This window comes from Dioscorea cayenensis, chromosome 19 (genome assembly GCF_009730915.1).
Source record: "Dioscorea cayenensis subsp. rotundata cultivar TDr96_F1 chromosome 19, TDr96_F1_v2_PseudoChromosome.rev07_lg8_w22 25.fasta, whole genome shotgun sequence".
Lineage (NCBI taxonomy): Eukaryota > Viridiplantae > Streptophyta > Magnoliopsida > Dioscoreales > Dioscoreaceae > Dioscorea > Dioscorea cayenensis.
In genome coordinates this window covers 24,490,420-24,511,863 of record NC_052489.1, presented here as the reverse complement: position 1 = coordinate 24,511,863, position 21,444 = coordinate 24,490,420, and the positions used below count along the sequence as shown (strand labels likewise).

At 40.8% G+C, this 21,444-nt stretch overlaps 5 protein-coding genes across 7 annotated transcripts; 4 read left to right on the top strand and 1 right to left on the bottom strand.

Annotated features, from left to right (window-relative positions):
• The first annotated feature begins 786 nt into the window (after positions 1 to 786).
• Positions 787 to 2,037, top strand: LOC120249266. Its single transcript, XM_039257775.1, has one exon. It carries the CDS (start codon positions 787 to 789, stop codon positions 2,035 to 2,037), a length of 1,251 nt encoding a protein of 416 aa, XP_039113709.1.
• A 1,489-nt stretch (positions 2,038 to 3,526) lies between these two features.
• LOC120250532 (polyol transporter 5-like) lies at positions 3,527 to 5,417 on the top strand. Its single transcript, XM_039259356.1, has 2 exons — positions 3,527 to 3,717; positions 3,812 to 5,417. The coding sequence occupies exons 1-2, from the start codon at positions 3,630 to 3,632 to the stop codon at positions 5,245 to 5,247; spliced, it is 1,524 nt and encodes a 507-aa protein (XP_039115290.1). The 5' UTR covers positions 3,527 to 3,629; the 3' UTR covers positions 5,248 to 5,417.
• A 114-nt stretch (positions 5,418 to 5,531) lies between these two features.
• Positions 5,532 to 7,042, top strand: LOC120250534 (dehydrodolichyl diphosphate synthase complex subunit NUS1-like). 3 transcript variants are annotated; one of them, XM_039259359.1, is made up of 7 exons: positions 5,532 to 5,603; positions 5,681 to 5,969; positions 6,135 to 6,196; positions 6,279 to 6,483; positions 6,556 to 6,652; positions 6,712 to 6,818; positions 6,902 to 7,042. In XM_039259359.1, exons 1-6 carry the CDS (start codon positions 5,556 to 5,558, stop codon positions 6,815 to 6,817), a joined length of 807 nt encoding a protein of 268 aa, XP_039115293.1. In that variant the 5' UTR covers positions 5,532 to 5,555; the 3' UTR covers position 6,818; positions 6,902 to 7,042. The 3 variants fall into 3 exon arrangements, with proteins under 3 accessions (XP_039115293.1, XP_039115294.1, XP_039115292.1); XM_039259360.1 differs by having other exon boundaries at positions 5,538 to 5,603; positions 5,678 to 5,969; positions 6,736 to 6,818; XM_039259358.1 differs by having other exon boundaries at positions 5,538 to 5,603; positions 5,678 to 5,969.
• A 190-nt stretch (positions 7,043 to 7,232) lies between these two features.
• Positions 7,233 to 9,896, top strand: LOC120250533. Its single transcript, XM_039259357.1, has 3 exons — positions 7,233 to 7,487; positions 7,585 to 7,638; positions 8,956 to 9,896. Exons 1-3 carry the CDS (start codon positions 7,284 to 7,286, stop codon positions 9,802 to 9,804), a joined length of 1,107 nt encoding a protein of 368 aa, XP_039115291.1. The 5' UTR covers positions 7,233 to 7,283; the 3' UTR covers positions 9,805 to 9,896.
• Positions 9,897 to 9,971: 75 nt separating this feature from the next.
• LOC120250535 (stress-associated endoplasmic reticulum protein 2-like) lies at positions 9,972 to 12,435 on the bottom strand. The gene is made up of 3 exons (XM_039259361.1): positions 12,278 to 12,435; positions 10,521 to 10,677; positions 9,972 to 10,179 (listed from the first exon to the last, which is right to left on the bottom strand). Exons 1-3 carry the CDS (start codon positions 12,278 to 12,280, stop codon positions 10,133 to 10,135), a joined length of 207 nt encoding a protein of 68 aa, XP_039115295.1. The 5' UTR covers positions 12,281 to 12,435; the 3' UTR covers positions 9,972 to 10,132.
• Positions 12,436 to 21,444: the final 9,009 nt, after the last annotated feature.

The following is a 21,444-nucleotide window of genomic DNA, read 5'->3' as shown; positions in this document are numbered from 1 at the left end:
TAAAAAAAATAAAAATTTATAAAATTTTGGGATCTAAACTAAAAAAGATTTTTTTAATTTTTAAATATGAGAATTAAAAGAAAATAAATTTAATAAATAATAAATAATGACAAACCAAACCAGTTCAATTCACCATCATCAAGAACCTCATGATTTATTGATATATATATATATATATTTTTTGAGAAAGGCGACAAGCACCTGAACACAGGGATATGCACGTGTGGGGAGCAAGGCTCAACGCCGAGCCACGCGCCCTCACCTTGCGTAGGACATGTGATATTGAATTTTTTTCAATAGAATGTTTTTGTTCTTACTAAACATATAAATTTAAACTTTAACATTTAGATGACATTTTGCTTATCCATGGGATCCCAATTGGGGACTCTGGTATCAAAATGTGCCATCTACAATATGCAGATGATCTCCTGGTTATGTCTACTGGAGGGGTGGAAGATCTTAGGATTATTAAGTTGATTCTCTATTCTTTTGAGGGGCTTTCGGGTCTAGCTATTAATTCTGAGAAGACATGTCTTTATTCTTCACAAAAAAATATGGAGCCTCAAGCCTTTTTAGCTAGCTAAGACGCTACATTGCTCAGTTGGCGTTCTCCCGTTGACATATCTTGGGATACCTATTTCTGGAGGGCGGCCACGGAAGCAATACTGGGATATCCTAATCGATAAGGTTAGATCCAGACTAGCACTTTGGAAATCTAAATTACTTTCCTTAGGGGGAAGATTAGCGTTGTTGAACTCTGTTCTTACTGCTATTCCCACCTATTGGATGTCCTTGTTCAAGTTGCCTCGCTGGGTGATTAAGAGCATTGACAAAATCATGAGAGATTTCCTCTGGTCTGGTCCGGACCTGCATCATCCCAAAATTCGCTTAGTTAGCTGGGCGAGATTGTGCAGATCCAGAGAGCAAGGGGGTTGGAATATCCTCAACTTGGAAGTGTTTAATAATGCTCTTCTTGGTAAGTGGTGGTGGAAGATCATCTTGGGTGGTCGCTGGTGTGGGGGTGAGATTTTTCGAGAAAATTACTTTGGTAGTAGGCCAACCTGGAATCTTTACCATAAGCAGTATGGTAGAAGATCGGTCTTTTGGAATGGTATTCTCAAGGTCTTACCAGCTTTTCGGAAAAATATTAGCTCTTCAGTTAAGGGGGGCTCTTCCACGCTCTTCTGGCTTGATAATTGGGTGGAGGGACGTGCCCCTGCAGATATTTGGCCTCATCTTTTTGAGTCTTCTAGGGACAAGGAGGGTACGGTCAGGGACTTGCTCAACATGGAGTTAGCTTTCCCTTTTGGGGATTTCCCTCGGGAGGGTAGTTTGATTACTACTTTTCGTCTTCAGAATAGCACGATCAAGGATGGTCGACATTGGAAACTCTCCTCTAATGGGATGTTCTCTGTCAAATCCTTTTATCAATTCTTGAATGATGGAGGGCTCCACTGTAGGCGGACTCCCTCCATTCTCAAAGGTGGCTGTACTAGAAAAGTTAACCTCTTTAATTGGTTGACCTGGGATAACAAAATTCTTACTCTGCAAAACCTTGCTGATCGGCGGTGTAATGTCCTTCATGATATCACCTGTGTGATGTGTCATGCAGAGGTGGAATCTGCAGATCATCTTCTCACCCAGTGTTCGATGGCTTCTCAAATCTGGGGTTTTTTCTGCCAATTATTTGGAGATCATCGCAGGCCTAATTCCCTGTTAGACATGTGGGGGAATTGGCGCTCCCAATTTAATAAATCTCTTATTTCCTGTTGGGATTTGCTCCTTCGAGCTGTAACTTGGAATATTTGGTTGGAAAGAAATGCGCCCATTTTTGATTGTGCTTGTTCTTCTGCTACTTCTATCATCATTAAAATTATTCATTTGGTGCTTATGTGGATCAATGCAGCTCCTGACTCAAAGAAAGCTAAATTGGAGGAGCCAAGTGGCAAGCTTAGAAGAAGCCTTGATTTCCTTTTCTCACATGACTTGGAGCAGGGGGCTCAGTCAGATCTGGTTCCTTCTCAGAGTGAGGGATAGTGTTCTGATGCTTTTTTTTGCCCTAGAGGGGGTCTGTCCCCCTAGTGGTTTGTGTTTTCTTTTTGCGTCTTTTTTTACTATGTTCTGTGTTTTTTTTTTCCCACTTCTGGTGGGCCGATTGTTGGCACTTTTTTATTAATGTATGTGGTTTATCCACTTTTTCTAAAAAAAAAAAGAAAAAAAGAAAAAAGAGTTATGAGAGTGGGTGTTAGTGTATGTGTTGGGATGACTTGAATCAAGTCTTTGTAGATCCAGCAGGAGAGAGGAGTAGATTCTCAGTATGCATATGGAAGTATGATTTGTTTACTTCCTCCAAAATAAATAAATAAATAAATAAATAATAAATAATGCACCAGTACACCATCTTGGACTTGACTAACAAGCACATATTTTTATCAGAACTAGCACTAGGACATCTAACTTCCTTGCCTGGCCTTATCTCCGTATCCTTCCAAAAACAAACCAAAGATACTCCTCTTCACCATATAAGTCATGTGCATCTGTTCCAAACTTCCAAGTGAGCCAAGACATGAATCACCAGCTTATCTTACCCAGACTATTCCAAAAATAAATAAAAAAAAAGGACAACTCTTTCCTCTCAACTCTCAAGCTCAACAATCAATGAGGGTGCGTGCAATCAACATCCCATTGATGATCACCACAAGTGGCCTTAAATGAAGTTAAGGTACCAATCAAACAAGGAAAGCCAGAAACCATCTCCATTCTCCACCTTGGCTTTTTGTTTCTCTTTCTCAGCCTTGTGAAGTGGATCAAAGAAACAAAGCACTAGACTTGAAAAAAAGATGCCTAAGATTCCAGGAATGATGCAACGTAGCCATTTGCAATTAGCCCTACATCGTCCTTCTCTCTTTATCATATAAGGACCACACCAAGGGATGTGATCCTCCCAACACACAGCAAATCCATTTTTGGGGCCATCTCCTTTGTTTGGCTTGATCCACCACATTTGTTGGTCGGATGATTTCTCCACCATTAGACTTCCTAATCTTGCTCTGTGTTTTAGTTTTCTCAAACTTTTCTTTTTTTTAATACATGTTTTATGTTATTCAATTTGATGTATTAATACTAGTTTTACCAAAAACTAAAAACTTGTTGAAGAGTTTGGTGGTGGAAAGTAGTATCATCATGTTTACTTACCAAGAATGCGCTTTGTTGTCACATAGAGAAAAATATATATAACTAACTATTTGAATTAAGTGACTTTCGTGTTCCATGTTACATGTTGGGAAAAAATCTACTAAAATTAATGAACAAGGCCTGGTCTATTGATCGATTTACTGTTGAAAGTTACAGGCATTACCTTCGGACAAAGACATGACAGCCAATGGTGAAAGGAGCTTGAATTCAGGAGAAGTGATCAAGGGCATAGATTAGTCATATAATTATAATGTAAAATAAATCAAAACCTGGAATTGAAGAGATTTTGATATATTCATTCAACCTAACATGACATGTGGCCTGTGTCCTTCCTGCTCACCAGCCCTCAATCATTAACCACCAACTTCATCATCTATTTATCCCTGCTTCCCGCTCCCTTCCATTTCCATCATCCTCCAAGCTAGCTCCATCCCATGGCGAAGCCACTGAAACCAAAGAGAAACAAATATGCCATTTTGTGTGCCGCTCTTGCTTCCATGAACTCAATCATCTTAGGCTATGGTGAATCTATATCTATATGACTATATATATTTATATCTTGGAACACTCACACTTGTACTCACTGAGTTAATTTCTCTATGATTGATGCTTGCAGATGTTGCAGTGATCAGTGGAGCTGCACTCTTCATCAAAGATGATCTAAAGATAGATGACACAAAGCTAGAAATCCTAGCAGGGATCATCAACATCTACTCACTCATCGGCTCACTCGCCGCCGGCAGGACTTCAGACTGGATAGGTCGGAGATACACTATAGTATTAGCATCGGCCATCTTTTTCACAGGAGCTCTAATCATGGGTCTTGCTCCAAACTACGCCCTCCTCATGGTCGGCCGTTTCATCGCCGGCATCGGTGTTGGTTATGGTCTCATGATAGCTCCAGTTTACACTGCTGAAGTCTCACCAACTTCAGCTCGTGGTTTCCTAACCTCCTTCCCTGAAGTCTTCATCAACTTTGGCATTCTCCTTGGTTATATCTCCAACTTCGCCTATGCTAATCTCCCTGAACATCTTGCATGGAGAATGATGTTCTTAACAGGCGCAATACCACCCATTTTCCTCGGCGTTGGCGTGCTCGCCATGCCGGAATCTCCACGGTGGCTTGTCATGCAAGGCCGTTTAGGCGAAGCCGGTCGTGTGCTAGGCAGAACATCAGACACACCGGAAGAAGCCAAGCTCCGGCTTGCCGAGATCAAAGAAGCAGCCGGAATACCTGAGAGCTGCACCGAGGAAGTGGTGGAGGTGCCGAAAAGCAAGAGTAGTGGGGAGGGAGTTTGGAAAGAACTCTTGATATCTCCAACGCCTTCTGTCCGGCGTATACTCGTCGCCGGCATTGGCCTGCAGTTCTTCCAGCAAGCCTCTGGTATCGACTCCGTCGTGCTCTATGGACCCCGGGTGTTCGAAAAAGCCGGCTTTCAAACACAGTCAAGAACTAAGCTCTTAGCTGCCACCGTCTCTATAGGTTTTACTAAAACTATATTCATATTAGTAGCAACGTTCCTTCTTGATCGAGTTGGCCGGAGGCCATTGTTGCTTACTAGTGCTGGTGGAATGGTTGTTTCCCTCACAATGCTCGCCACCGGGTTGTTTGTGATAGACCATCACACTGAGAAGCTGCCATGGGCTGTGGGGCTATGCGTTAGCATGGTTTTGTGTTTCGTGGCCTTCTTCTCCATCGGTCTTGGACCCATCGCTTGGGTTTATAGCTCGGAGATCTTTCCCTTAAGGCTGAGAGCTCAAGGAACCAGCATGGGAACAGCCACAAATAGAATAATGAGTGGAGTTATCACAATGACCTTTATATCTCTTTACAAAGCGATCACCATTGCCGGGAGCTTCTATCTCTACGCCGGTGTTGCGACGGCAGGATGGCTGTTTTTCTATACTTTCTTGCCGGAGACGAAGGGAAGGAGCTTGGAGGAGGTGGGGGAGCTGTTTGGTGGTAAGAGGTTGGAGAGAAAGGCAGAAGCTGAGCTTGTTCATGGTGATGTAGTTGAAGAACCAGTGAAGAAGAGTGTTCAACCAGTTTGAAAAATTGTATTTTTTTTTTTTTTTTTTATTAGTTCTCTCATAACTTTGCCAGTTTGAGATTGTTTGAAAGTCTTTGTCTTGCCTTTTATAATTGCCTGGCAAGTACATACCATCTTCATGACCAAACAATATGGAACGCAAGAAGAGAACAAAATACTTTGTTTAATGTATTCATGCCTCCATTGCTCCTTCAACCACTTGCCTTAATTCCCTATGAATCTCTGCTTCTTCTCCTCTTTCTTCTATAAATCCAACTTTCAGTTGTTTTTTCTCACTGCTGATGCATATATATATATATATATAAATAGATGGATTCAGGTTATGGTATCCTGAATACTTTTGCTCCATGTCTACTGGTGAGTTTTGAATTGTTATTTGATTTTCATTGTCTATGTTGATTCCTTTTTTTTGTTTTGTTTGATTTACAAAGCAGAGCATCTGGAGTTCAATCATTTGGAGGTTTTGCATGGGTGTATTTTGGTACTCTCTTCGGCTCCTTCTCAGAGTTGTGCATATTGGGCAAGATCTCACTCACACCATCTTTTGTTATTCAATTTCAAACGGGTTGATAAATAAGTATAAGAACTTGGACTTGCATAATCTTCGATGTCTAGCTGTCGTCATTGACAGTGAAGATGCAAAGAATATCGGAAAAATCAAGAAGCTTTTGCACTCTTTGTCAAAGATTGGCGCAATGAATGTAATCTTGTATGACACCAAAGGTAAAAATATGACATCAGTTATAATTAGTATTTAGTTACTGCCTTAATTGATCATCATAGTTGACAAAACTCATGCTTAATTGTTTCAATTAGAATGCCATTTTTCATACATTCAAATGATCTTATGAATCTAAATGTGAATTCTGCTAACATTTTCTGTTCTAGGCGTGCTGAAAAAGTACATGGCATCTTCAAAGCTTTTCTGTAATGCAAAAACTACCTGCTTTGTGAGTTATAAACCTTATACAATTTGATGCCGAAGCGATGAGAACAACAATTTATTTTCACTAAAATCATCATAACATGCAGGATGCCGATCGAAGAACTGTGACTTTGATTCTACATGGAGATCAAATAACAATAGAATTTCTATCCTTTTCCGATAACAAAGAGATAATCAGTAAAGCTGCTAATTTCCTCTGTTCAAGACAATTGAAAAGCAATTTACTTGCACCCCATAAAATAGAACCTGTTTTTACTGATACTGACTTGTTAAATGCTCTGAAGATGGCAGGTGAACTCTGTTTCGATATACACGGTGTTATAAATTGCGAAACAATTGGTAAATTTTATGCTGTGATCTTAGGTTGTGGAGGATTGCATCCTGATCTACTTCTTGTTTATGGACCTGCTAGATGTCACTTAGGCTTTCCTGCATGGAGATTGCGATACACCGAAATTATGTAACCATTTTATTTTCATCATCTATTCAATGATGAATTTGATTTATTCTTTGACATAGATATGATCATGAATTTAATTTCAGGTATATGGGACCATTGAAATCTATGAAACATGGTGCCATTGTGAAGGCTGTTTATGATTTCTCAAACAGGAACAAGAACTAGAGTGAGTATCAAATTAACAAGCAAATGTGTCTCATTACTGAAGAAATTTTAGGACAATGTGTTTGTTCTTTTCTTTTGAATTAGGTTCTTGAGAGATTCTCATGGTCTTGTTGGAGAAAACATGAAGAAATTTGTCACAGATTGATGCTGCTCTTCTTCCGTTTAATTTGTTTTTTTTTCTTAGATAACTTTCTGATGTCTTATATTGATAAAATTGCATATTTAACTATCTTCACTTGCATACTCTTAAATAAGATCTAATTATCTATCCAATTATGAGTACTACTTATCCTTACTAAGTAAGGATTTTTTAAAAAATTTACATGACAGGATTTTAACGCTTGTTAATTGGATTTTTCATCAAAGAAAATTACAAGTATTTTGAGGAATATACCTGAAAAGAAAACAGTAAAAAGGAAAATGTAAAATGGTACCTATATAATTATAATAATTTATAAGGGTATGTATGAAAAAGGTCCAAACCTTTTCTTTTCCCATGGCTTCTCCTTCATTCCTCTCTGCTACCCTTCGTCTCTGCGATCCCCCTTTCATCCATCTCTCCATTAGACCTTTGCTCTCATTCCAGCTCCAAACCCCCAAATCTCTCCCGAGAATCCACGCCGACTCGTCATCTTCTCTGGATCTCCCGAAACCTATCTCTTCCGGCGAGGTTTGGTGATTCATTACGACTTCTTCTTTCTTTTTTTCCATGATTTTTCTGTGACTTCTGCGGATTTTGTTTGATTTCTATCGCTCTTGTGGAAAAGATCGGAGGATCGGAGTCTTCATTGTTATCATCCATCATGAATGATTCCGAGAAGGTATTTATATCCTAATCTTCTTCTTCTTCTTCTAATTGTCTCATTATTCACATATTCTGAAATTCAATACTAGTTTATCAAAATTTCAACAAAAAAAAAAAAGAAGAAATTTTTTTTTTTAACCCAAATTGTATGTAGAATTTAGCTACAAGATTGATGGTTGATGATCTATTATGATGTGTATTTCTTGTATGGCTATGAATTTCATGCTTATAGATCCATGATTCACAGTCCATATATTTAAGATTTGATGTTTTGTGTAATAGACCCACACGTCGACTATTTGAGAGGGTGGTCATGTGAATTTAAGGGTGGGGCTAACCCCTCACTATTGAATCGGTCCCTAGGAGATGTGGATCCCATTCTTGTATGCACTACTATGGTGTTTTTATTGAGATTGGTCAGTGTGCGACCCGAGCAGGTCTGGCAGGCTGCGCATTAGGGCCTGACAAAGGCTAAGTACCTTTTAGTCCCACATCGACTAATTGAGAGGGTGACCATATGCACATAAAGGTGGAGCTAACCCCACACTATTGGATTGGTCTTTTGGGATGTGGATCCTATCCTTATATGCACAACTATGGTGCTTTTATTGATATTGGTTGGTGTGCGTAAAATTCGGTCTGGCGGGCTGCTCAAGTAGGTTAATTGGCTGCGCACTGGGGCCTAACAAGGGTGTTAGGCTTCGATCGGGTGTTATGTACTCTTTAGTCCTACATTGACTAATTGAGGGTGGCTATATGCACATAAGTCTGGGGCTGGGGCTAACCCTCACTATTGAACTGATCGGGTTGCATGCTGGGGACTAACGAGGGAAGGCTTTGATCAGGGGTGTTGGGTAACAGACCCTTAAATCTCACATCGGTTAATTTAGTCTCACATCGCTTAATTGAGAGTATTTATGTGCATATAAAGGTGAGGCTAATTCTTACCATTGGACTGGTTTTTTGAGATGTGGATCACACCCTTGTGTGCATAACATGTATTTAGGATTATGCTCTTAGCTAAAAGTTGGTGCTTTTACCTCAAAGCTCTGTTCTGGTTTGATTTTTTTCTTAAAATCTCTTTTCCTTGTTAAGCCAAAAAAAAAAAGAAACAAAACAATTAGGTGTCTTCTTTCACTCAATTTTGGCTATGCATCTATGTCCATATTGTTTCGTTGAATGGTAGTCTGTGTAATCTCCTGCAACTCTAATCCTATAAGTTCCTTCTGTTCTTTAGAATTTTTTTGGACGTCTTGTGTAAGTATACATCTGACTAGCTTAATACTTTATAGGATATTGATTTAGCTGGCTTCTTTTGTTCCTCCTTCTGCAGATGACCTTTGGAGGTTGTTCTAGTGATTCAATTGGGAGAAGTGACACTCAATTGAACTCATACACCGACGGTACTTCACAACAGAGGATATCAATAAAGAACAATGTTGGGGAGATTCTTATGGGAATTTTACATGAAGCTGGTTCGGATGATCTTGTCATTCTGTGCCATGGATTTAGATCCTCAAAGGAGAGCAAGACCATAGTGAACCTTGCTAAGGCATTGGTAGAAGAAAGATTCAGTGTCTACCGCTTTGATTTTGCTGGAAATGGCGAAAGTGAAGGCTCATTTCAGTACGGTAACTATCGAAGAGAGGTTGAAGATTTGCGTGCAGTGATACTATATTTTCAGAAACAGAACCGGAAAGTGTGTGCTATTGCTGGTCATAGCAAAGGGGGGAATGTAGTCCTGTTATATGCTTCTGTTTATAACGACATTCCTCGGGTTGTTAACATCTCCGGCAGGTTTAATCTGAAGAGAGGAATCGAAGATCGATTGGGGAAAGATTACATGAGAAGAATCAAAGAAAATGGATTCATCGATGTTAAGGACAAGTTTGGAGCTTTCCTTTATAAGGTGACCGAAGAAAGCCTTGTCGATCGTTTAACTACTGATTTGCTTACTGCATGCCTTTCAATTGATCAAAAGTGCAGGGTTATGACAGTTCATGGTTCAGATGATGATATTGTACCATCCGAAGATGCTTATGAGTTTGCAAATCACATTTTTATCCACAAGCTTCATATTATAGAGGGGGCTGATCATAAATACATGACACACCAAGATCAGTTGGCCAAACTTGTACTGGACTTCGTCAAATCAGATTTAAAGGAAGATGACTCTGCATAGGAAATATTGGCATTCCATTTCTTGATGTTAATTGCTTGAATTGATCGTATACTTTTTTTCTATTGTCTTTAATTTATTTCCAGTTAAGCTCCCATTTTATTGAACTAAGACCATATAAACTGACAAAAGAAAGAAAAAACATAATGGAACTAAATAACCCAAACATCTAAAATATAAATTTCATAATGTCATTGATGGAAACTGATGATGTTCTACATTATGGGATCATGAGACAGAACTAAAAGAAAATGTAAATGTAACAGTTTGACAAAGCTAGGCATTTTCAATAATACTTTTTGCTCTTAATATAAAATACCATTTACTATCTTCAAGCTGCCCCGCCACCCGTGGCCATTCGGATAAACTGAAAGATGGCTGCCAACAAGAAAAACGAAATCAGGGTAAACGTATGCTGAACAAGAAGTTCAAAATATCATATCATGCCCAAGTAGAATTAATTCTTTTCATCTATATTACTATCCTCTGCCCTGTTTGTTTATTGAGACCAACTTATAGGTAAAATTAATGTTGTCTTAATAGTCTGCAGTGTTTATTATAGCAAGTTATAGGTAAAATTATCCTTGACTATTAAAGAAAAAAAAACAGTAGATCTATTAACCTAGATAGTTTATTTTTCACCTAATTTAGTTCACTAACAAGAGTTGTGGTGTGAAAAATCCAATAACACAATCAACAAAGTAGATCGACGAACTTACAGGATCCGATGACCACAAAGATGAAGAAGCCAAGCATAACTGGTCCAACAGGATAGTCAGATCCCTTCTTTGCCCTCGTCTCAGGAACAGAACCCCTCTTTATGATATTCTTCTGAAAAGCTGCTATTTTTTTGTCTGCAATCCGCCTTGAGGTCGTCTGATGAACAAGAAAAATCACCATTATAACCATTGCTAATTCAGTTCAACCAAAAATAAATAAGTAAATTAATAAAAGAGTAACACAATACCAAATACTTGAGATATTCATAAAGAACCAAGAAAAGTTTTTTCTATTGATGACACACATTCTTGTAACTTTCACCATTATAGTTTTTTCTTTGAAAATTTTGTGGAAAATATCACAGAAAACACACTTGAGACATCCTGGGCACTTGCCCTAAAGCACCCAAGTAAAATGCAACCATAAAGTTCAATATGTAAAGATGATAACTTGATTATGTAGAGTGAGCTAGCATAAATTGCTTCCAATGGTTGTCATCATTATCATTTCAAGGACTACGAGCACAACTGGTGGGAACTGACTGACTGATAGCCTAACTTCCGGATAAATTGATCCCCTACAACCCAGGTAGGCTTACTAAAAATGGCTGGGGTTTACCGATGTGAGGTTTAAGTCAACATTTTAAACTCAATATAATTACACAAACATTTGGCAAATATATGTGTGTAGTTAATAGCGCTATTGTCGGTTCAAGAACTATGAGTTTAACCACAGAAAGAGTTGGTAATTATTAAAGTGAAACATGTTTTTTTTTTTTTGGGAAAGAGGAACGGGGCGAACCCACTAAAGACCCAGAGATGTGCACAAGCCTCGGTGGAATAAATGGGGATGAAGCCGCGCTCATGTGGGCGACAACCACTATTCACAACTCCCAGAAATGTGCCCTCAGCCGAAAATCGAACTCTCACCACTCGGTGAGAGCTTTATCGGCGACCCGTGTACCAATAGACCCAAAGGTCGTTGGCAAAAGTGCAACATGTTAATAGCACACTAAAAAGACTCAATTTTCTTTCTTTTATTTCACAATTCAACATAAACAGCCAGGTGAAATATGATCACAAAATATGAGTGCAGCACATCAAGTACTAAAATCAGTATATCAACCCAAAACAACTACAAAGAATCCTATACTGACCAACACCATACAAGCGTAGTTGCTGGTATTCGCCAAAGCATAAACAAGAAGTTATTTCAAGAACTATTTTGAGATTTTTTTTTCATCTTCAATGTCGATCTGAATTCCCAGAAATCAACAAGGACGAAAACCATCAATTATTTCATGAATTATTTTGGGATCTTTGCATCGTCATTGTCTTTCTAAATTCCCAGAGATCAAAAAGTACAAAAAAGCATCAATTATTTCATGAATTATTTTGAGATCTGCGCATTTTCAATGTCGATCTGAATCCTCAGAAATCAACAAGCATGAAAACCATCGATTAATCACAAATAACCCAAATTCCCTCCAAATCTAGGCATCCAAAGAACACAATTGCATAAAATTGGAAGAGATTTCCCTTCAAATCACAACCCCATCAAATCAAAGCCTACAGATCCAATTCCAACCAAACCTTAACAGTTTAAGCCCTAATAGATCAAGCAAAACACATCAAAACATTTAAAAAAAGGGGGAAGATCCAGTGATTTACAACCATGAAATTAAAAAAACAATAAATCAAAGATCAACAAAAAAAAAATTAGGAAAACAGATCAAAACATTAGAATCAGAGGTTACCATGATCGTCGACGAGAGCAAGACGAAACCAAACAACAAAGAATGCAGCGAGTCGAAGAAGGAGCTTATCTGCGGTTTATATTAGAAACGTCGAACGCGGAATTCGAGATTTTTCTAATTTGGTCTAGTATTAATCATCACTGAATCACCGATAAAAATTGACTAAATAATCTAAATTATCCTCCCCTAACTTTTTCTATTTTAGTTTTTTTGAAAAGGTGGATAAACCATCGATAAAAATAAAAAGAAAGTACAAACAAAACACAGTCTCCCCCACGAGTAGGGAAAGGACACCCAACCACTAGCAGTGGTGCCAACAACACAAAACACACAAACTAACAGGAACAACGGCGAATATGCGAGATTAAAAAAGAAGGAGAAAAGGGGCCTCCTCCCCACCTAACAACCCAGAAAGTGGATTACTCCGTTTGCTGTCCCGGCGCCTCCTCGGCCAAAATAAACTCAAGATCTGTCGCAGAACAATGCTCCACCTCAGCACGGGGGACAGCGAACTCCAGACTCCTCCGAACACTCCCCATGGCCTCATCAAGCTTCCCCTTGTCACCCTCAGTTATCGTACCAGGACAATAATAAATGATCAATTTTAATAATGAGAATATGCACATGCACGACATTGGCATTAAAAATAATATCATTTCTAGCAAGCCAAATTGTCCACACAATAGCTTTCACAAATAAATCCACAAAAGTCCTGGAAGACGGCAACACCGACCACCTCCACGCGATCCAGAGATCGCTCACCGAGAGAGGTGGCTCCGGCAGATTGACCAAATTAACAAAGAAATCCCAAATCCTTCTAGAATAAGAGCATTGGAGGAAAAGATGATCCGCTGTTTCAATCGCCGAATGGCACAAAACACACGTAGCAGTAGGCAGTTTGTTACATTTCCTCCTCTCCAAATTCTCCAACGTGAGGACCCTATTCTTCCACACAAGCCAGTTATGGAGAATGATCTTCTGAGGGCAAGTCTTGCGCCAAAAAAACCTCGCAACTGGACAAACGATACTACCGTTACTGAGAAAATTATAGAAGGATTTCACCGAGAAAAGCCCGTTACCCGTGAGCAACCAGCTTTTCTTATCACACCTAGCCCCCCTATTCGCCTTTAAACAATCAAAGACCTGAGTGACACAAGCATTTGCAGAAAAAGGTGGATCTTCAAGGAGGGAGGACAGCTCATGAACCGTACCGTTCGGAAGATAACTACGACGAAATTCCTCCGGCCACAAATTCATAGGGGCAATGCCATTAACCCATCGATCCTTCCAAAACAGAGTAGTCTCACCAGAATTGATGATGTGCCCAATGCACCCTCTAAACGCTGGTAGACTGTCAAGAACACCTTTCCAAAAGAAAGAAATTCTACCCGTCAACCTGGGGTAGAGATGCCAGTTGAGAAGCCCATAGTTGAACTGCACAACATCCGCGCCACACCAACTAGGGTCCATAACAAACTTCCACCACCATTTCTCTAGTAACGCCAAGTTAAAAGTGCGAAGATCCAGAATCCCCCATCCTCCCTGATCACGTGGCCGGCATAAGTTCCTCCACCCAACCAGTCGACACTTAGGGTGATCAATATCCGGCCCCGACCACAAGAACTCTCTTCGGAGATAATCCAGCTTTTTAACAACCCACCCCGGAAGTCTAAAGATAGACATCCAATATGTCGGAAGTGCAGACAAAACAGAGTTAACCAACGTAAGTCGACCTCCCAAGGAAAGATGCTTAACCTTCCAAGAGTAGAGCCTCTTCCTCACTTTTTGAATCAGCTCCTCCCAATCCTGTCTGCGAGGTCGTCTTCCCGCAATCGAAACACCAAGATAAGTGACTGGAAGAGACCCAGTTATACAGTTAAGTGTAGCAGCGGCTTCCTCCTGCGGTAGTTCTCCCAACTTGCTCGAAAACAGGTAGGTTTTAGCAAAATTAGTCGCCAAACCAGACATACTTTCAAATAAAAACAGTATGAGTTTAATAATCCTGAGATCCTCAAGCCCTCTCGTGGTCATAATTAGAAGATCATCAGCGTAATGAAGATTACACTTACTTCCAAACTCACCCAGAGGAACACCCACCAGAATCTTGGAGCTAAGGGCATGAGTAAACATTGAGCTGAGTACATCAGTGACAAGCACAAACAACAGGGGAGATAAAGGGTCACCCTGACGAAGACCCCTATGATACCTGATGTACCCATGAGGGGATCCATTAATCAAAAGATTAGCCTTAGAGGAGGATAAGATACTCATAATCCAGCCCACCCATCTACTGCCAAAGCCCCTAGCCTCCAACAGATCAACCAAAAAGTCCCAATCGACCATATCAAAGGCTTTTGCAAAATCCACTTTTAAAATATGCCCAGGTAACCTGCGTTTATGAATGCTAAAAAGAAGCTCTTCAGCCGTGGCAATATTATCCAATATACATCTCCCTTTCATAAACGCCGATTGCTCTGCCTCTACCAAGGAGGACAACACCTTGCTCAAACGGTTCGCCAGAATTTTAGACAAGATCTTCATTGAGGAATTAATAAGGCTAATTGGACGGTAATCCGCTGTAGTCTCCAGAGTGACAACCTTTGGAATTAACGCAATACTAGCCCAATTAATTCTCTCCAAATTGGTGTGCCCAGAATAAAAGTCCTCACACAGTTTCAGGAGATCAAACTTTATCGTGGCCCAGAACTGTTTAAAGAAGAGGATCGGGAAGCCGTCAGGCCCGGGGGCCTTATTACTTCCTAAGTCGAACACCGCACACTTAATTTCCTCCATTGTAAAAGGTTGCTCGAGGTGCGATAAATCGACCTTATTCCTGGATACCGTAAGTCTCGCAAGATCGACCCTGATTCTCTTATCCCGTTTCTGTCCAAACTGCGTATTAAAATGCTCTGTGAAAATTCTCCCAATTTCACTAATCTCCTCCACCAGCGTGGGTCCCTGACGGATGCCATGAATGAGATTCCGGTTTTTCCGACCGTTAGCCACCGCGTGAAAAAATTTCGTATTATCATCCCCCTCCTTCAGCCACTGCAGTCTAGACCTCTGTCTCCAATAAATCTCTTCTTGCTTACGAATTCCCCTTAAATTCTCTAAGGTCAGTTGCTCTTGCTGTAGCTCTGTTAGAGTGAGTCGACGACTCTCTTTGATAATATCCAACTTCTCGACTTCCTCTAACAGCGCACGCTTCTTTAGTTTAATCGATCCAAAACTGGACCTCGCCCATTCGCGTAGATGGTTTCTCAAATACATCAATTTCTTAGAGAAGATAAAAGCACCACAACCCATCGGTGCAGTAGCGCCCCACCATTGCACCACCAAATCCTGAAAACCCTCCGCCGTTGTCCAAGCCAATTCAAATCGAAATGGCCTCGGCCTGAAGCAATGAAAGCCGACTTCCAATCTAATTGGGACGTGATCCGATCCCAATCTTGGGAGGCTTTTCTGTACCAATTTCGGGAAGCGGGAAACCCAGGCATAATTTACCAAAAAACGGTCCAGCTTCACCCACAAAGGGTCCGCCTGCCCATTAGTCCAAGTAAATTTCCTCCCGGAAGCCGGGGGTTCTAACAAAACTAGATCAAACATAAAAGCATTAGCACAACTAATATCATCGAGATTCGGAACACCAGAAGGTTTGTCCTCCAATGCAAAAATCGCATTAAAGTCCCCACAAACAACCCTCGGCAGCTCAGGATCAATGCAACAATCTCTAAGTTCATCCCAGAAATTCTTCTTAAGAGCTCTCACATTAGGGCCGTATACCGCAGTGCAACACCATTTAAAATTATCGGACCTAGAGCAAAATTCCACCGTTAAACTAAAAGCCCCCACCTTGACCACAACTCCGCATAAAAGACCACTGTTCCAACCAATAATAATACCACCCGCCGAACCTCGCGCTGGGGCAAACGCAAATTGATCAAGATTACGTCCCCCAACCTCCCGCCACTTAGATTGAGAAATCTCCTCAAGTTTAGATTCTTGAAGACAACAAACATCCGCGAAATGGAGTTCCAAAAAATCCCTAACTAGAAACCTTTTAGCCGGTCTCCCTAGGCCTCTAACATTCCAGGAAATAATATTCATTAAGAACTATTAGGAATCGCGGCCCTCAAGAGAGGACACCGCCGGCCTCTGAACTGAGGCAACACGTAACTGTTCTAACATACGAATATGCGCAATGCAATCAGAAACAGAATCAGTAAATACAATGCCACATGCTTCACAATATTTGGCAATTTGAGCATTAGACCAATCGGACAGAAGAAGGGGATTAGAGGTACCTTCCACGGTGTCCCCACGAGGTGTTATTTTCTTTTTAGTTGACTTTGGTGGCTCAGCAACAAATCCAGCATCTTCAGTAAACCTAGAAGAAGGCTTCTTTGGTCTTTCACTTCGACGGGTGCCAATTCGCTGATCAGCGGTAGCATCCTCAGCAGCACACGGCAAATCCGGAAGAAGAACTCTGAGCTCACGTTCAAAGACCGACACAGAGTCCTCAGACTCTGCACTCTTAGAAGGAGATTCCTTCACCATGGACTGAGACCCAGTACCACCCAAGTCATGCTGTTCAAGATCTGTAGCTGAAACCTCAGTAATTGACACACCTGGTACCATTGCCCAAACTCCCTCTAGAATCTTCCAGCAAAACCCCGGGGGCGGCACAAAGCATGGTGGCCCAATGCTAGCACTAATTACCTTCCTGGGGGCGTTAGAGACCATTGACCTTTCATTCCTATTAGGTATCGGCCCAGCAGAAGGCCCAGCAGCTTCTATCAACGGCCCACCCTCAAAGCTTAGCCCATCAGCACCCAGTGCTGGAATAACAATTGTCGGGCCCGAACTTGAGCCCACCTCAACAAGAAGAAGAGGATCAACAAATAGGCCCACTTCATCAATATGATTTCTCTCATGGCCCAACGCACGAAGAATATTATCATCCAAATCCACCGGGTCCTTTAACGCGCCAACACACCCCTTAAAACATTCGTCCGTCTGGACATTCGTGTGCATGACAGCCACTTGGCCCACCGGAGGAGCCGCCACGTGGCCCAGCGGAAGAATCTTAACTCCTTCAAACCTCGTATCCTCAGAACGTCCCCCCATCTCAACCGCGTTTCCCCCAGAATTCAAACCAGTCGACTTGCGAACCTTCCAACATTCGACACGTTGGTGCCTCGAGACCCGCACCCTCTCGTCATCACGCTTCGCCGACCTCCCCTCTCCGGATGACTGAGCCACGATCCGTGACCCACAGTACCCATCGGTCACCCGCTAAGACACCGCCGGACCAGCGGTCCTCCCAGATGACATCGGCAATCGCTGCCCAATCACCACCCCATCGGCGAGGGAGCAAGGCTCTACCGACACCGACGCTGTCATCGAATGCCCAACGCCGTCATCCATCGCATCCTTGGCATCACAGGCAATGATCCCCTCTCCCACGGCTTTGATCACAGAGTCCTTACACACCCCCTCCTGGCAAGAGATATCATCGTTAGGTCGGGAGCATTGCTCTACCGTCACCTTCTTCTTATCTCCTCGGTCCCGAACCACCAACGCCTTATTACCTTTATCTCCACCCACAGTCCCATGCCAACCTCTCCGGACGGTCTCCCCGGCACTCTCAGAGAGGACGTAACGACCTAGATCTCTCCTGAACAAAGGAAGAGTCTCTCGCTCCGCCGTGAAGATAACAGAGTACTTCCGCATTCCCAGGCTAAGGTCCATCTCCATTGGCAAGCTAACCCCGAGACGTCGACGAACTAGCACCGAGAAAAAGCGCTTGTGCGATGTCGACGCATGAGAGAGGGCAACTAACTCCCCCACAGGTCTCATGACTTCGGCAATGACATTCCAACTCCACGCGTGGAGTGGAAGGTTCCAAACCAATACCCAAAGTCCTTCCCCTGATGCCCGCCCATCGGCTCCCAACTCCGCCGTCCACGGGGTCAAACGCAAGGTGCAGGGACCGTCCTTAGTCGCAACCGAGAACGTCCCCAATTTGCAGACTTCCTTGACCTCATCCCGGCTCGCCAACGGCACAAGAAACGCGTCCTCGTTCAACGGCGTGATCGGGCCAGCTAACTGCCTATTAATGAAAGAAGGAGCCACTTCCAACACACTGTTCTCGTTGACATAGCCTGACACCACCGTGAGAACGGCCATCTTAGCTAACTCATCCCGAGTCACATTAATCTCCGGGGAGAGCGCCAGAGATAGCGCAACAAGGCGCGGTCGCTGCAGCATTAGAGCGTTGGAGCCGTCCGCTATCATGTCTGGGATAACTTCTGGACCAACCCCACTTTTGGTATGCGCATTGGCCTCCATAATCTTGGAACGAACATGGAGACGCTTCCTCTGTGGGCTTCTCCTCAGCACCACCGAGCACCTCGCAGCCACATGACCCACCCCAGAGCACCGGAGACATACAACTTGGTGTCGACATTCAGAGGTTTTATGCGACATTCTGAAGCACCGTCCACATGTCTTCTCAGCCGGAGATCGAGCACGCTTGGACCCCGCCAACTTCATCGCCGCACCACTCTGGCCGGACGAAGCACCCCCCGAACCCCTACCCTTGATCTTCGCAAACGAGGAACCCTCTTCCGATGATGAGGAGCTAACCACCTGCGCAAAAGTCATACCTTTTTCTTTGAAGTTCGTCAGTTCTTTTTTAGGACGAGGATGAAGCGCACCCTCTGCCTGACTGCCGCCGTTACCTCCGCCGCCTCCGCCAGCGTCGCGACCGCCACCAGTGTCGCCCCACAAATCACGGAGCAGACTCATGTCGCCCCCGTGAGATCCCTTGTTCCCCCGGGCCTTCCTATTTTAGTTACTTTTACAATTTAGTTCTCTATTTTTAATTTTTATTATAATTTGTTCATCCGACTATATACTATTAATGATGATCATATGCCATATATTATATGGCATATCTTTACTCAAAACTGGCATATGACCTGATATATATTGTTAAAAATGTATGCTCAGATAATAAAATCATAATAAAAATTGAAAGTATGAAACTAAATTATAATTTTTTAAAATAAGTGATCAAAATAGAAAAAATTAAATAAAAAATCATAAAAATTTTATAATAGTAAGACTTAAAAAAAAATATTTAAAGATATATTTATGAGAGAATCCCATTATCATTTGCTACCTAAAATTTACAGGTCTTGTCTTTTTTTTAACCGCTTAATCACTGATCTTGGTAAAAAAAAATTGATCCAATATTTATTTATTATTTAAATATCTTTATTTTAATATAAGATTGAGTTTTGGTTGGTCATGGGCCGGCCAACAATCTTGACCGTCCAACAACGTGCCAGCCCGGTTCCGTTATAGTTTAACGTCAGCGTGCAGATCCATCAATCTTGACCGTCTATCATATCTAAGGATTTTTAATAGATGATTTTTTTAAAAATAACTTGAGATCTTTTTAGGGCACTTTAAAAAAATAGCATTTCTCATACTTATATCATCCAAGTGTACGTGCTTGACGCCCATTATATATATTATTTACTATTTCAATTATTCCTAATATATATTTTATTATAGACATATTTATTTTACAAAAATATTTTATTATTTAATAAAAATGGTAAATTAATATGTTAAAAAATTCCATATTTTAAAAAATATATTATTAACATATTTTATAAATAATAAAACTCATTAATTAAAAATTACAAAAATAATAAAATTACAATACATTAAAAATTCAGGAGACAAATATTAAATATTATATTTTGATTTTATCACAATAGTTTTCAAATTGGTTAGCATTCATATGGCTAGTATTCATCTTTAGAATTTGATGATCGACAACCATTTCAAAAGATTTCTTTAAATAGTAGACTTCACACTATTTTTTTTCTCCATTCTCATAATTTAGTTCATCTTTTTTCCATTTCTAAATTCACATTTTTACAAGTGACACTTGATTTCCTCTTTCTCTTTCTTTGCCTTTGCTTTTGCCATTTTCTGACTGATGGGACAAAGTTCAACCTTGTTGACATCTATATTGAAACTTGTATCTGTTTTAGATGAAGAAGTGTAGGCATCACTTTTGTTGATCTTTATTTTCTTTGAAGACCTTGGAAGAGGATTGTTTACTTTCTATTTTGGATTAACTTTTAACATCAACTAAACATACTTGACATAAATGTCTTTTATGATTCTGAATGTAGAGTATGAGCATGTTCCTTCAACTGGTCACCGCTCCAACTTTTTATTCATGAAAACTCTTTATTTTTCAAATTATTTATTTTTAAATCCAATTTTATATGAAATTACTAAATTATCTCTAATTTTGTTCACTACGACAAGTGTTGGTAGGCTTGAAGAGTGGCAAGTTCATATTGACCGGCTAGATAAGTGGTGAGCTCACAAATGCAACTACAGTCCGGCTTGAGCGTATGTGCTTATCCCCTTGTGGCTAGGAGCAAGAACTGGCAACTCACCCTGCATTGGGTGTCCCTTGCTCAAATGGAGGATGGCGATCTTAAATGTTGGTAAGATATGTTGACCCCCCCCACCAAACCCCAAGAAAAAGTACCCCCAAAAAAAAGTAAAGTTTGATCATAATAATGGTTATAACCTTACAAAAATTGATAGCTAATTTTCTCTTCAAACATCTCTCAAATTTTTATTATAAATACCATTATATCCTAGTTATTATAAAAGATAGGTCAAAAACCAACTATTACTATGGTTTATTATAATTTTGATGGTGTTTGAATTAGAGAGAAAACAAATTGAGGTTAATGTCGATGTTTGGACTAACATGACGATTGAGGTTGGCATTAGGATTGGAGTTTTTCAAAAATGGATAAACCACCTTCATTCATAAAACATATATAAAATATAACAACCAAATAGGAAAAAACAATAGTAATCCACTAGATGTGGAAAATGTGAGTAGACTATAACAACACCAACAGTAGGAGAGAATACAGAAATAAAGGTTCAACATGACAGTTACAATGGGAGGAGATAGAGAAAAGTAACAAAACAAGGAACTTGGGAAAGGGGGAAACGAGACTAGGAGCTATCCTGACAAGGGTGCTCCTTATTATGTTTTCCTTAATTTCTTCATTATCGCCCGATTTTGAGTGATCTAAAGAACTCCAAACTATGTT